The sequence below is a fragment of the Ischnura elegans genome, chromosome X (genome assembly GCF_921293095.1).
Source record: "Ischnura elegans chromosome X, ioIscEleg1.1, whole genome shotgun sequence".
Taxonomy (NCBI): Eukaryota; Metazoa; Arthropoda; class Insecta; order Odonata; family Coenagrionidae; genus Ischnura; species Ischnura elegans.
The window spans coordinates 86,692,556-86,706,506 of record NC_060259.1 but is presented as its reverse complement, the minus strand read 5'-3'; the positions used below and the strand labels follow the sequence as shown (position 1 = coordinate 86,706,506).

At 38.6% G+C, this 13,951-nt stretch overlaps 1 protein-coding gene across 6 annotated transcripts in view; it reads right to left on the bottom strand.

Annotated features, from left to right (window-relative positions):
• Window positions 1-13,951, bottom strand: part of LOC124170773 (serine protease nudel) — a 105,567-nt gene that overhangs the window by 74,663 nt on the left and 16,953 nt on the right. For all 6 annotated transcript variants that reach the window (XM_046549724.1, XM_046549722.1, XM_046549728.1 and 3 more), the window contains exons 3-4: window positions 10,131-10,334; window positions 1,726-3,810 (exon numbers count right to left, since the gene is read on the bottom strand). In XM_046549724.1, the coding sequence (XP_046405680.1) occupies window positions 1,726-3,810; window positions 10,131-10,334 (2,289 nt within the window). The remainder of the gene's footprint in view (window positions 1-1,725; window positions 3,811-10,130; window positions 10,335-13,951) is intronic.

The following is a 13,951-nucleotide window of genomic DNA, read 5'->3' as shown; positions in this document are numbered from 1 at the left end:
TAAAAATGCAAATTTTAATTAAAAATTTCAACCTATCCATACAGAACATTGGCCACAACAGTAATGATATTACAAGTATTTAGTGTCTCATTGAATAATAAATTACTGTTGGTAAATTAAAATATAGTACATAATAATTTTCACCATCGCAGCACTACTTGCTATGCACTCACCAGTCATTAAAACATGGAAAGTAGTATGCCAACGAAAGACCAATAAGACTGCTTATCATGGTTATGAAAAATCATATTAATAACCTTGTGTAGTGTATTGAAATATATACTATATTTACGAGCTAATGTATAAATGGAATTGATACCAAATGCATGGAAATAGCTATCAGTAGCCCCATACGATATGCTATCAAAATAAATTTAACTACAAAGGAAAGCAAATGTTTGCACCCTTTCTAAGGCTGGGACCCAACTCAGCAGGACACCAATCCTTTCCCACGGCCACTGCCCAGACCCTAGAAGAATTAAAAGACTCCTTCACAGCACCAGTCCACCATCAATTGACTGAAAACGCTGTGTTATATATAATCAAATATATGTTGTTCCCATTTATTATTTAACATATAAAATGAATTCTGTTTTTTTTCCCCGAGGGTGAAGAAATTTAAGGGAAGTATTAACATTCATAATGACGGATTTAGTGTATTTATAATCCATATCAGCTGATTTGGAATTGAACTGAACTCCATTGATATTAACGCTAGAACTCCGATTGAAATTTCCTGTGAATTTCATGTGATAAGGGAAAAATGAAGAATTAATCTCCAGCTTTAGGTATACAAGATAAGCTTAAAAGTATTATTTTGGAAAAAACACCACTAATAGCAGTGGGTGACCGCGAGGAGGGGATGGAAAAGGGTCGTTCAGTTCATGGAAGGGCCTGGGCTCGAGGGACATCCATGTAGCTGGGTTTATAGTGTCCGCGGCGGTCACTTTCCTACACCCCGGGCTGCACATATACAGTCAGTCACTTTACCCACTTTTTCCAATAATTTTGTGCCACCTGGCACAAAACTATATAGTATGATACGTAAAAGAAAGTGCATGTGATCCGTAACTTTAAAAGTGAAAAGTTTTGTGCCAGCCTGGTCTGAAATGAATCGGATCGTTTCGTGCCTTTTTTTTTTTTTGATAAGGCACGAAACTTTAAGTTTTGTATTGGATCACATCCCTGATTTAGCCACATCTTTATTTTGAACCAAAGTTAAAATTTAAGTTAAACACTGAAGTTTAAAAACCAAAGTTATTTAATTCAAATATACGTACGGTAATCAAAGAAAATATTTGAGGCATTAATTGCAGCCCTTTTTTATTTTCGCCATTCAATGTCATGGTAATCTTTCATCTTTGCCTGTTTCATGCATGTTCTAACTATATCTTTTTATTTTTGTTTACTACCCCTCCTGCACGGATCTGTTGCATTTAGCATCTGGTGATATTCCAAAATAAAAATTTCCTTGGAATATCAAAAACTTGACAAGAGAATGAGATGTATTCATCATGAATATATGTACAACATATCCACAAAGTAAGGCCTGAAGTCATCAATTAAATTACAATGTCAATAAATTTTGACAATTTATTTTTTTTCATTTTGATTTGATGTGTCCTGTACTTGTAGCAAAATGTAGGAGAAAAAATTAATTTATTGCTAAAATTAATCAGTTCAAATAAGGGACAACAAGAGAGAATAAATGGATCACTGACTCACCTCTTGCGGATTTGGCACCATGCACAGCATCTGAAAATGACTTGTTTGAAGCAGCTCTACTTTGATCCTCAACAGCCAAGACCTCCAATGCCACTTGATCACCTTTCCGGGCACCAGCAGCTTTGGATTTAGAGTCACCATCAGTCACCAATGTTTCCGGCAAGGGCTTCTCTTTCACCACTTTCATCTTAGCCTGCTCCTTATGTTTCTCAACATTGGTGCCATTGTAGAATGCATTACTCACTTGTTCTACTTCCATCCCAGAAGAATCAGCTTTTGTCTTCTTCTTCTCTCCGGAAATGTCAGAAGCATTCACTGAACTTGAACCTTTATTTTTGTCATCAAATAACCTACCAGGGATCCCTGCCTTTGTTGACGATTCTCCTTCAGTCTCTTCACTTGAGCCACTACGAGCTGTTTCTGATTCCTCACCTCTTTCCCCAGCAGGGCACTTCTCCTCACTCTCTACAACACGATACCCTGGAGCATTAGATGCTCTTCCGGTGGCCCCAGACACTGGTTGTAGAACTTGCTGAGGAACAAACATGCATGAAACTGGAGGTCCAACACCCCCAAAAAATGGTTGCTGCGCAAATGGCTGAAATGGCTGCTGCACAACTGGTTGAAATGGCTGCTGCATAACTGGTTGAAATGGCTGCTGCACAACTGATTGAAATGGGATCATAAACTGTTGCATATACTGCTGTTGTAACATTGGCTGCGTGAACTGCGAGAAAGGGGTCTGGTGAGGCATAAATGGCTGCTGAAAATGAGGATACTGTGGATAGGCAGAGTCAAAATCTTGTTGCTGAGCATACGGCAAATACGAATTGTACGAAGATGCATAATTGCTCTTAAACTCTACCCTATCTTGAGGTTTATTCTCATTTGGACTATACGGGGTTCTTCCACCTGAGAGAAAATTATTGTAAAAAACAGGCATATTTGGTTGGGTAATGACTGGCATAGGAGGGATCACAGTGAATGATCCCCTAGTCGTTATTACTGGCTGCTGGGAAGCAAACATGGGTTGGTTCACCATTCCAAAGTAAGACGGCAGAGGAGCTTGAAGATTTTGTCCATAAAAGCAGACTGGATTCATGGAAGAAACAGGAGATTGGAAAGCAGGAGATGGATCAGAATGTACAAGAACCTTCTGACTTGTTTGAAGCCGTTCCCCAGTGAGAGTCGCATCAAAACTTGTCCCACCTGAATTTTTCAGATGCTGATCCCTTTCACAGCGACTAGCTGCATACCTTGGTAATAGGTACTCATCATCCCATACTGCATTTCTAACCTTGCGCACCTTTGTTGTTGATTCCAGAGAATTAACTGCATGCTTCAAGAACTCTGTATTAATTACTGAAGGACTCATGACTTCAGTAACAGAGTTGCTAAACACCTTTTTGATGGGCTTGGCCCTAATATTCCGATTCAATTCATAATTGAACAGGTTAGATGAAATATTTTTCCTCATCATGATTTGGTCTGTTCTCGTAGGAGAAAATTCAAGCCCTAAGAAAAACCGAGGCCCTTCAGCTACGCCAACACTTTGTGTTCCAGGAGCTTCCTCTATGGAAGGTGAGGTCTTAGAATCTAGAAGCTTTAACAGCTTATATCTCTTAAATGCTTTTAGTAATGATATTGCTTCAGCCAAAGAACTAACACCTTCTGGCAAAAATTCATCTCCATTTCTTAAAGCAATAATGCCCATGAAAGAGTCACTTCTCCCACGACTTCTTTCAGCATGCACTCCTCCTTTCATTTGAAAAGGCTTCTCAACCTTATGTTTTACTCTCCGTCTCCATCTCAACAGCTGAAAATCATTTTCGTGCACTGTAGAGCTTAATTTTCCCTCCTGTAACAGTGTAGACTTGCCATTGGCTAAGTAATGATCACCCAAAGCATTTGAACTCTTTAAAGGAGATGCTAGTGGAATCTCTTCTCTAGGCCCCATGCTCTCTTCAAGATCTCCATCTAATAACTCCACATCCCCTCCATGAGATGAAGACTTCTCCCTTGGGGACTCAGCACTAGAATCCAAAACCCTATTCTTTAAGGAGTTGTTCCTATGGTAAGCTGCTTCTGCAAGAAAAATTCAATCATTTAAGATACAAATCTCAAATAACAAATACGTAAACAATACCAAGTCAATAAATAAGAAATATAGTCACAACATAATGGCACCTATAGTCTCACCCAGTCAAATACCACAATATGCCAAACTATGGGAAGACATACTATAGGAGAATAGGGACCAAAGTCCTGCAAATTCAATATAACTGTGGGCCTATCCCCATTAAAACTTACTTTACACCATAACTATTTTTTTAGCTATTGTTGCCCCATGATGTAAAACATGCCATTTTTCCAAAAACTCTAAACATATATACATTTCAAATGAAAAATTAAATTTTTGGGGTAAAAAATTGACAGCCGTAACCTAAGGACATTTTTCCAAAGACATGAACAGGAGTCAACCTTTGCGGTGAAGCATAAAAATTATCCAATTGACTGGGTGAGCTGTTGCAGTGATAAGGCTAAGTCTAATAGCAGCAACAAAGACATTTTTAAGGCAATGTACAGACCCGGACAGAAAAATATTTCCACCCACAATCCAAAAGTTTTCTAATTCCTGAATTGACACCAAATTGGCAATACAGCCAATTCAAAGACCCTCTCCCACTGCAAAGAACGACAAATACTCCCAGAGTCAAGCAGGAGCCTATTTTCTTGAGGATCAATAAGATTTTTGAAGACCCCTAAGGAAGATATTAAGGACCGCAATTTTTATGATGTTGTGTCCACAGACAAGGTAGTGCCTCGCCCCCCCCCCCCCCCACTTTTCTTCCAAAGCCCCATCCCCTCTTGCTTCCTCCCCCACCCATCAGTGAAACAAAAACCGCTCAATCCTGTATGGCAATGGAAAGGACCTGGGAAGGAGGAAAAGGAAGTGGCCAGCCAACGTATTATTCCTAGTGGACTGGATTGCTGAATCATTATAGGTATTCCGAATTTGCTTTAGCAAAAATGAGATGCTGAAGTTTGCCAAGCAACAAACAATCACAAGATTCCTCACTGATAATTTATGGATTGCAGGAAAACTAAATGTTTGCTGGCTTCAGAGCTTATTTCCTTATTTAAATGTGAGCTGAATTGTTTTTTATATTGCATATACATCAATACACTTATATTAATAACTACACGTGTTCGAGGCTCTTTCGTAAATCAGCCTGAATGTTCGCAATAACTATAACTTTTGGGCTCGAGCGGCGGTGATTAATGATATCCGATTTCGAGAAGTTTCTGATCTGTGCCCCTGATGTAAGTTGGCAACTATCCCGCATAGGGCATATTTGATACCTTCCCTTTCTGCCCTTTGTATCTTAGGATATCTATTGATGTTTGCTCAACATAAAAAACAATATTCTTTAATGTGGTATTAGTATTTAGCTTCCATATTTCATGTAATAAATAGGATGAAAGAAAGTATGCATATTTTAATTTGTAAAATGAACAGATATTTTTTATTTTAACAACTCTAATGCTACATTTAAAATTTTTATTAACAAATCGATTTCCACAATTACCACAATTAATTAAAATGTTTTTCTCAGTCACATGATGCCTACTAAATTCTAACTCAGGGGATTAAATATGAAAGAGAACTATGCACCTTCTCCACTTCTATATGATACATAGAATGACTAAAAACAGTTGAATGAGGAGCTTGTTTTTACGATACCTTAAACAACACTCAGCAAATTTATTCCATTAAATCCTAAGACATTCAATCCCTCAGAGCTTCAACCCTAAGTCTAGTTTGGATAAGTGAGGCTAAGGCTCCACAGGCCATGCCACAGTGCATGAATTTCACAAATTCAAGGTAGGAGGGTAGTTCCATTTCTTTGACCACCACATATTTTGACGATTTTCACGTATCACAGTGCCCGAAGGCTTTACCAGAGATTTGAACCATAGACCTTTCCATCATTGGCCAAGTGCTGTACCTAACACCACCATGCTAATAAATAACATAAAATGACCAATAAATATTGAAAATTTGAGAGGCAGCCCTCCCTGCTTCTAAACTGCTACTGGTACTAAAGATTCCCCTCTATCCCCAGCCTCCCCCATTCCAGGAAGAGAGCGCTTCTCTACCGGAGGGGGAAGGAGTCACCACCCCTCATCCCCCTCCCCCATCCTTGCCCTTACCATTTGCTTCCGAGGAGGGAAAAGGCGAAGCTGTCTCCGCCTTGTTTGATTCCCCCACCTCCACCACCTCGTTTGATTCCCCCATCTCCACCACAAGCTTCGATTCCCACACCTCGACCAGCTTGTTTGATTCCCTCCCACTGATATGATCTATATCCACAGGAGGTGCTGAGGCGATGGGAGGAGGGAGAAGAGGGGACCCTTAAAATATTTGGTTAGGCTCTGGTGGGGATTGGACCCTACGAGGGAGCAAGAAGTGCACCATTAAGAAGTGGCATATTGTTTGAAAGACAGAGAGACACAATTTTAACCCCATCATTCATGAATGGTACTGATGAATTTTGACTTGGGTGCCACAACAGATAAATATGAAAGGGTGGAACAAATGTTCATGATGAAAGGGACATGATGGAAAGGGAATTTAAGCAGTATGTTAGTCAAGAATGAATATGGAATACAGTAGAAGATTGATAATCCATCAATCTAAATAATGGAATGATTTGAACAATGGAATCTTTTCCTGGGTTTTTCAAAATTTCTATTTTTTTTAAGTTGAATCACCGCAAATCCAGCTATCTAACTGGTTTAATTTCCATCACAGAGCCTCGCCACACTAATCCCATGAGAGCTAGTCAATTAATTTGCCATTTTCTCCAGCAAAATACTTTATTATGCAACTAGGGATACCTATATTTGGTGATTTTGTGCAACAGAATTCATTGCATCGACGTAAAATGTCTATTCCTCAATGTACGATGGGAGTGGGCCGAAATTTACATTGTGTGCACCACATGTCCAAAATTACTTTAAATCTGTATCGGGAGATCTGCAGTTTTATGAAAAAGTGTCGTGCATGATTAATAATTGTTCATTTTCCTCCTTGAGATACAGTCACCTACTTTTTCATTCATTAAGCTCCCACAATCACAAAGAAGAATTCTACTGACCTCTTATCTACAGGCACTCATTTTGCAGCTGTGAGAATTAACATTTTTTTAAACACGTTTCTTCAGATCATAAATAAGATAAAACATGCTTCAGTCATAACAATTAAAATTTCATTAAGTAGAGTGAGAGTGGAACAAAAAATTAACATGAAGGGCTCCAGACCTGATCCATTGGATGAATATCATTTATTCATCATTGGTGCGCCAAGTTTTCAAAGTAACAATTTTGATTAGTGCTTTGCTTTTTCCATTCCAACTTGGTAGAAAATAGGAAGAAATTGTGCTTACCAATCCAAATATCCGAGGTATGAGGGGTACCATCATGGTCATGAGGTGATGCTGGACATGGTGTAGGGATGTTAAAGACAATGAGGATTCTTGCATGGTATGGCTTGCAACTAAGTTGCAATTGTTTTGTGTTCTTAGTTTTCTCATTAAGTCATAAGAACTGAACTTCCCACTTGTTCCCATTTCCACATCATCTCCAAACCCACTCCTACTTAAGTTAGCGCTTATACACCCATGTCTCGTATAGCGCAATTTCGATTAGCGCAATTTCGATATAGCGCAAATGCGTTCCTCGAGGAAACATTGCAACGCAGTGTAGCCTAATCAAAAATCTTAAACGCTCTCGTGATAAAACGTGAGCTTGCGCGAAGTACACACGAAATTTCTATCATTTTACGCATATTAATATTATTGCTTGCCTCAAAGCTTCTTTTTTGTTTATACAGACTGTCCCAAGGGTCGTGTGTCATTTTTGACCTGAAATTTTAGTAACTTTCCATCGAGCAATTTTCATGAAAATTGGCACACTTATGGGGAAAGGTCCTAAGTTTTGTTGAGTGTAAGCAAAATTTTACAATTTTGACCTTTTGACCTCACAATTTGGGTCCAAACCAAAAATTTGAATTTGCCTTATGTTCAATGTTAAAAAATCGTTATATTCAATGTTAAAAAAATCGAGATAGAAAAATGTCTGAATTTCATTGACCAATATGTCAATTCTTAGGTTTTCGGACACGAGAAACCCGAAAATAACACTTTTATTTACGAAAATTCAACCGTTGACCCAGTAAGGTCACCGTCAAGGTCATAAGGGTAACAAAAAGAATAGCATACCAACAAAGGTGTCGATCTATGGGTTTTATAGGGTGCCCAAGTCATTGGTATTGTCCAAATACCCGTATTATTCACTTATTGACCTCCGAGGGTCACAATGGGGGTCAAAGGTCATAGAGTTAAACGTCGGGCCATCATGACAACCAACGTGTCAAACCATAGGTTTTGAAGGGTTCCAAAGTCGGTTAGGCAGTTCATAAATCCATATTGTTGATTTTTGACCTCCGAGGGTCACAATGGGGGTCAAAGGTCATAGAGTTAAACGTCGGGCCATCATGGCGACCAACGTGTCAAACCATATGTTTTAAAGGGTGCCAAAGTTGGTTTTTCAGTTCATAAATCCGTATAACAGATTTTTTTGATCTCTGAAAGTCATAATGGGGGTCAGCACTTCAATCAGTGGATATGTGTACTATGCCACTCACTAGGTCACCATTCAAAACCTTTGGTTGGGGACATTAATATTCCTATTATTTCAAAACACACATCTATGACCTTTGACCCCCTTTATGACCCTGGCAGGTACAAAAATCGACACAACAAAACTTAGGACCTTTCCCCATAAGTGTGCCAATTTTCATGAAAATTGCTCGATGGAAAGTTACTAAAATTTCAGGTCAAAAATGACACACGACCCTTGGGACAGTCTGTATATTAATCGAAATCCATTGCTGTGCAATGGCCAAAAGTATTACTCGTCATTGGGTCCAGATAGCCGGCCTACCGAAGTAATTTATCTCGTCTCCTTAACAGAATGATAATAAATAATTTAGATCGTTAATTAAGCGTGGGGCTAGTGGAAATGAATTTTTTTTCAGCAATACGGTTTGAGACGTATTTTTGCCGTCATAGGTTATCGGGCGATTGACTTCCAGGTAGAGGGTCTACGCTAAAGCCTTCAAGGTCATCGGTATTCACGAGGGAGAAATGGAGCGGTGGCCGAGTTGCGCATGAATAGCATCAACACATAAAAGGGTCCGCTATAGAGTCTCAAACACAATGGCTTCATTCCCTCCCCGCAGTCGTAGGCCTTCTGCGTCTCAGGAATACAGTTCAGCAGTGGAAGGTGATTTAGATAGAGCCATACAGAGTAAAAACCAAGAGAATATGGCAAAAAATAGGAATGCGTGCAGAAAAATCAAGAATTTATTAAGAAAAACCATAAACCTAGAAGAGGAATTGAAAGAGGTCGATTGCTTTGAAAATGGAGAGCGGTCTACACATACGGAAAGTTCATAGAGAATCAGTACAAAAAGACGAGAGTGGTAATCGCTCCGAGACATTTAGTGAAAGCTCCGGTTGGTTCTAGAATTTAAACGGCAAGCAGGTATTTTCAGTGCGGCGATATCAGGTGAATATGCAAGTGTTGATAGCGCAGTCACCGCAACATTTTCTGATGAACTCCAAGCTGTGATTGAGACGATATTGTTTTGGAAAAGAATGCAATCTCGTTCATTCATTTTCAGGGAAGGAAAACCTGGGTCAGGTTTCAAGGCATTTAAAGACTGTTTCACGTAGCTGCTAATGACTCGGAGGACTTCAAATTAAAATGATTTATCATTCATAAACTCCGCTAGCTATGAAATGGCATTCAAAGTAGCATTTTCCATGTTATTTTGATGAGTGACAAAAGGGCCTGGGTGACACAATAGTTGTTTTTAGACTAGTTTGAAAAATCGTCAACTGCCGGCAACGCATTACGATCCCCTGAGATAGTAGATGTTAGCCCACCCGCACGACAGGAGGGAATTTCAAAAGCACGTAAGAATTTTTTTTAACGTGAATAAAGGTCTTTGAATGCGTGCATACTATCCTTAAAGATGTTTTAAAGTATAAAAATTTATATAAATAATGTTTTCTAAGGCTTTTTATGGGAATATAGATGTTTTAGAGGAAATTCAATACCCAAGACCTATGCTACCAGGAACGCATCCCTATCTTCCCAATGATAAAACGCTCTCGTATAACGCAAATTCGTATAGTGCAAAGACCCCGAGGAACGCATCCCTTGCGCTATACGAGACATGGGTGTACATTAGTAAATACATATATGTAATGTGTAATGCACAAAATCTTCTCAAACCATGCAGTAATAATAATGGGTAGCAAAAATGCACTTACCTGACTTTGATGAAATGGCAACTACCACGGCACCAAACAGAATTACACCAATGGCAATTAAAGCAGTCACAAACATTGTTCTTTTACTCTTTTGCAAGCATTTGTGTGTATCCGATATACAATTACATATGCATTGACAACATTTACAAGAAGATTGTGATCCTTGTGCTTCCTCTCTTGATTGCGAGGGCCTTCCTTGAGTGTCTGAAATGGAAAAAATTATATCAAGTAAATAATGTATCAGGCTGTGACACAGCAAAGTATGGCATCATCAAGGACAAACAAAGAAGTCACAACCACTAAGGGGCCATAGTTTCATCAAGCATGGGTAGCCTGTCTGGTAAAAAAAAATTGGCCTACAGGCAAGAGGACCCCAAGTCCAGATTCTAAAAAAGCTTACCCTATGCTAAGCACCAGGACTAATCCAGAACCTTCAAGGAAGACCACATTTTTTACTTTCTGATGTTCAGCTTTCACTGTCTTCCTTTTGACCATGCATATGCTGTGTTGTGTGTTCCGATTCCTTTCTCTCCCCTTCTGTTAATTTACTATAATACAGCAGACTCTGGATTATCCGGCTGCGGTTTATCCGGATTGCGGATTATCTGTGCATGATTTTTCACTTGTGCTCAATTTTTTCCGTGATCTTTATAAAAAAATTGGATGCAAAATCATCGGAATTATGGTATTAATGCTAGGATACATCGGGCTTATTATCACCGTTAGAATCCCCTTCGTATAACGGAAGCGATCGTGCACTAGTTGCATTCACAGGAGCTCCATGTTCCTGTTTTCCAAGCCTCGCAGCGCGCAACCCTGCTCCTTGATCACGGATACATGTCGCGCAGCAGTTGCAACTCGGGCAATTTGTGCCAGACGAGACTACATGGCGTGGTGCCTGGCAATGTAGTTTCCGACGTCGAGCAGTGCTTTTTCAGCATTCGTGCTAACCACTTTTCTGTATCCGTGATCATACAGCCACGGATGTGTGGTTTTCAAAACCAGGCCTTACATGGAGCATAAATAATACAACTAACTATAACCATGTTATCGCCGCTAAAAAGATGGCGAACAGGCGAAGAAAGCTGAAAGCAGGAAGCACTCTAAAAATAACAAAATGACTGCATAAATAATAATAGATTGTTTGTTTTACATAAATTATGAGCATTATAAGACATTTAAGTGAAAGTTTGGATTATCCGTGTTTTCCAATTATTCGTGCCTCATACATAGCCTCAATAATTTAATGTAATATTAATAACTTTCATATCAAAATAAAGAGAATATTTTCTACAGTAATTGTTGTATGTTGTTTTTAATCTCAAATATGAGAAGACCTGTCAAACCCTTGTTCTCCCCCCTCCCGCCCCCCAGAAAAAAATCCTAGATCCACCCCTGAATGATGGACACATTGGCTCATTTCACTTAGGCTCAGCATGCCTATGAATGCACCTTCCTGTCTCTTTCCTACTAATGATGTATGTGAATATCTCTTTGCTTCACTTCTTGTTCCATATCCTATTTTACCAGGTAAAGAGTGAGCTGCTCTGGTGCCATCAATTGGAAAACACTGTTGGCCCAAACTAAAGGGATATTCTGTACTCTAAACCTCCATTATAAACATGGTGATCCATAGTGTCCTGGTAGCTCAACTGGCTGTAGTATCTGAATCTAAAAGAGAATCTATAAAATATAAACCAATTTCCATAAATGCATTGATTGACCAACTCTCCTCAAATTATTAAAGGCAGAATGAATTCAACGGAGAAAATGTGAAATATGTAAGTTTGGACAGATTAACTATCACCAAAAGCTAATCTCTACTCACCACAGTAATGGAGTGGATTACAAGTAAAATTACTTCCTAAAAATGTAAAAATTATCAAATAATCACTACCAATATTTTGATTACTGTATCTCACCCAAAGTACATCAATAAGCATCTGTTCCTCAAGTAATTATAAAGCTAAAATTCTTTTTCTATTGCTCATATGAACTAGATGACGATAAATCCTCAAGATGGCGATTGCCCTTGCCCTTTAAAGATCTATCCTGGTTTGCCACCACAAGATGGAATAATTTAATCTCACAATCAGATTATGAAAACTATGAATTTAAGAGGTTCCTGGAGGTATGTCAAATTTCCACAGTTAATTCCCAGCAGCAAATCCACTTAAGGCATTGCCAGCCTCAGTCATGGAAGACCTTGAAATTTTTACTACCTCCTAGAGCCAATTACAATAGGAATTAGTATCTCTGAAACTGGTTTATTGGTTGGCTAGGCATTCATCATCAAAGAAGAGAATGTGCCTTAACCTGTCCAGCCTTACCACATCCTCGGGCAGGTAAAGAGACATTCTCCTCCCAATGATGGATGGTTGATAAGAAGAGACTTTTTACATTTAAATTCAATCAACAAAGACAGTATTTCTGAAATTACCAAACCATGGCAGTTATTCCGAAACTTTGTTCTCAGTAACAATGAATGGCCAGCTATTCACTTTCACTGATACTTAAGTTACCCTCACTAACCTTGAAGCATCATATGCCTGATTTAAGAATGAAATATCTCATTTCATATTCTAACACTTTCAACTAAGCAAAAAACCCTTCCATGATGATAATAATACTGCAAATGATGTATCCCTATATTTTCATCATTTGACTGTCAAATCTGGCTAACTGAGTGAAGCTCCTTGATAACTAAAAAATTTCCAACTTAGAGAAATTTGAAACCACAAAAAAATGCAGCACAGCACTTTCCATATTCATAAATTATTGATTTTCATTTATCAAAAATTAACCCGGTAACGCCTGAATTAATAAGTTTCTGCGATTTTTGTGGTAATCATATGTTTAAATACGAATAAAATTCTGAGTCATTCAGTGCAAATTTTATTCTTTTATCTCTAATAGTTACCGAGATACAGCCTGGTACCATATGGTACCGCTAGGCGTTTAAGGGGTCAAAAAATTGAAAATTGAAAAACTTTTCGGAAATCACATTTTTAAGCCAAAAACGTTAAATATTTATTATTTCCGGAAAATACATTCATTTTCATCCAAAATTACGCTCAAATATCGATAATATTCAATTAATTATTAAATATTATTGTATATAAAATAGAAGTTATATATAATTGACGAAGAAATCAAGAATAACATGATTTTAGTGTTTCACTCAGTCGTCGCCGCACATGGAAATGAACAAAGCAGTCACTGCATTGCATTTCAAGCATTCTTTTCTTATTCTACTGGTTCAGTTTTCAGTAGCACACCATCCCCGCTTGGGCTTGGAGTTTATTTGTTGGTTGTGCCCGTCGAACCTATCAGGGGCATTGGAAAGAAGATAGGCCGCTGTCAGTTGAATGCAATCTTTGAAACATGAATCAATTACAAATCTATTTCTTTAGCCAAGTACCCCATTCCAGTCGCACTTCTAGTAAATTGAGCACGTCCTTGATATTTTAGGGGATCCTTGTATCCAGCTGTGATTATACTACTGGCCATCGGAACTCAAGCTGAGTTATGTTTTTTCACGATTTCCGCATCAGCATCCATGCGTTGGGCATCATTGCATCCAGAATCCAAGTAAAAATGGGCCACGAACATTTTGTCGACCCCCACACTATCTTTCCCAATTCCTTTTTCGTAGGCTTTCACATTCCTGAGTTTTACGAAGTAGCTATCTGAGCTCTTGATGCACCACACTTTCTAGCCAAACCTAATTAGCCTCCCCCGCATGAATTGCTAACAGCCATGTCTTCCAAAAGAGAACATTATCGACTCTTTGAAACTCAAGGACTGCTTTTCTCTGAAAT